This window comes from Arachis ipaensis, chromosome B07 (genome assembly GCF_000816755.2).
Source record: "Arachis ipaensis cultivar K30076 chromosome B07, Araip1.1, whole genome shotgun sequence".
NCBI lineage: Eukaryota > Viridiplantae > Streptophyta > Magnoliopsida > Fabales > Fabaceae > Arachis > Arachis ipaensis.
In genome coordinates, this window is record NC_029791.2 from 1348543 (window position 1) to 1350975 (window position 2433).

Here is a 2433-nt window from a genome sequence, read left to right on the forward strand (position 1 = left end):
ACAGGTAGGCGATTTATTTTTATTGTTATTTTTTTTTACAAAAATAGTACTTTTAGTTAATATTTTTTCTGATTAGACTCGAAAACTCGACCAATCAACTAGAAAAAACCCGATTTGTTTAAGGTTTTTGACTTAGAAGTAATACCCATTAGGCTGCCATAAATCATCCGAGTTAAAAAATGATGGCCTGTGAATAAACGAGTTTAAACGGGTCCTTTGACAGCCCTACTTTCAACTCATAGTAGGTAACTTCCTCTGTTTCTGCAGAGTGTCTTGCAATTTTTTCTTTGTTTTTTTGAGATTCATCAATTTATTCACTGAAACGTTTTTCCCATGAAGCTATTATACTAGAGCCTTTTAAAACCTCTTAGTGCTACTGCTCTTTCTCCACATCAACTTAGAAAGGTTAACAAAACCTATATGCATCATGAACCTGTTTGAGAATGATGGAAAAAAACAATGCATTACCAGTTACTTTCAAAGGTGTATATATGTTTTGTTGGAACTTGGAAGATAACATAAAAGTAGGGTGGAAACTAGTTTGGTGTATAAACTCTCATTCATGAAAAGACTTTACCTTGTTAATTACAAGCAAGCCCCAACTTTGGTCCTTAGAAGATTAGCACAAGAAAATTATTCCAATACAATAATCCACAACTGCTTAGTGAAGAGAGGAGCATCAAAATCAATCCAATATCACCATACTAAACCGCTTTAGAAAAATATCACCCTACATCTGTTTTCTCATCTTCTCCGAGTCAAGCTCTAAAGTGATATCTGAAATTAACTGCGTGTACTAAAATAGTCTTTGAAATCACAGTTGTACTAATTACATTATTGAAAATAGCAAAAATGCACCAAGTTAGTTCTTAATGGCATGATAAGTTACTTGATGGAAAAGAGCGAAAAGACTAACATGGCGTACTTTTGTAAATTTCAGATATATAATTAGTTCAATTGGAATCTCGAAAACTATTTTAATGCACGCCACTAATCTAAGATACCACTTTGGAGTTTAACTCTCCCAATGCCATTAATAGAATATTCTAATACTACACTACACCATTCTAAAAGATATCACCCTGGCCTCCTCAAACATAAGAGCACAAGTTATCTCATCATAAAAGTGCTAAAGAAGCAGACATATAAAACCGAATTCAAGACATTGATTAATGCAAGTTTATCATTGTCTCATGATAATTTTATTTTGCCAGCACCACCCTTTGAGTTTGTATAGCCTTAAGTGCTTAACATCCAATCCATGATGCTTGTGATAAGTATAATTCCTTATGCTAGATACCTTAACTCTAAAAATTAGCTATTAATATAACCCAACATTATTTTCAAAAGCTGCACCATAGCTTTGATCTTATTTGGACTAATAGTCATTGATAACCATTTGATCCAACATGTTCCTAATACACCAAGAACAAAATCCATGCTAAGAAATTTCCAATTTTATAAGAATACAACAAATCCAATTAAACATGTTTTGCATAACATTCTAGCATTGCTTAATCACTTCCTAGTTAGCTGAAGTTGAAAGCTTGAATCAATAAGGTCTGCTATACAAGTAAAAAGAAAAAAATGAATCAAAGGTAGGAATATGATGAATCATAGAACTTGCCTATCAGCAGCATCAGCAACAATGGGCAATCTTGGAATTTGACCCAACAAGCAGGAAGAAGAGCCATAGATCAAAGACACCAAGAGGAACAAGAACACAGTACTATCCAAGCTCATCATCAAATCCAAACCAAAACCACTCCTTGGATTGAAAGTCCTCTCCAAAAGATCAGGGAAAATCAAGAGCACATCAAGAACAATGGCTTGCATTGTGTTGAACCTCACATACCTACTGAAATTTTGGTTCCTCACAACAACAAAGTAAAGTGTCAAAAATACAAGGAACCCATTAAAGGGGAAGCTTTTGAAAACCCTAATAGCAGGGAACAAGGGTTGAACAATGGCTTGAACAGGATAGAACTGATTGATGACATATTTACCATACTGAACCCCATCAAAGAAAGGGTAGAAGTAGCAGAGTGCAGAGATCAAACGGTCAGGAGCATCTGCTGAATCACTACCGTTGGATTTGGCCACTGTGAGGGTTCTGAGTTCATTGGTTTTTCTGATGAAACCCTTTGGAAGCAGCAAGTTTAGATTTTTTGTGGAGGAATGAAGGAAGGAATAATGAAGAAGTGGTTTTTTGTTGTGTGAGAAAGTGAGAGGAGAGAGGAGGAACGTGGAGCTGGCCATGGAAGAAGAAGAAGAAGAAGAAGAAGAAGAAAAGTTTTGGTTTTTGGGGCCAACGAATTTGGAAGAGAAGATGAGGAAACCAGAGAAGAGAACAAGGACACGATAGATGAAGAAAAAAAAAAGATGAAAAATTATTAAAATATTTAAATGAAATAAAATATTTTTCTCCTTGGA

At 34.9% G+C, this 2433-nt stretch overlaps 1 protein-coding gene across 1 annotated transcript; it reads right to left on the minus strand.

The window, feature by feature from the left end:
* Positions 1344-2379, minus strand: LOC107609894 (protein TIC 20-v, chloroplastic). Its single transcript, XM_016311952.2, has one exon. It carries the CDS (start codon positions 2257-2259, stop codon positions 1615-1617), a length of 645 nt encoding a protein of 214 aa, XP_016167438.1. The 5' UTR covers positions 2260-2379; the 3' UTR covers positions 1344-1614.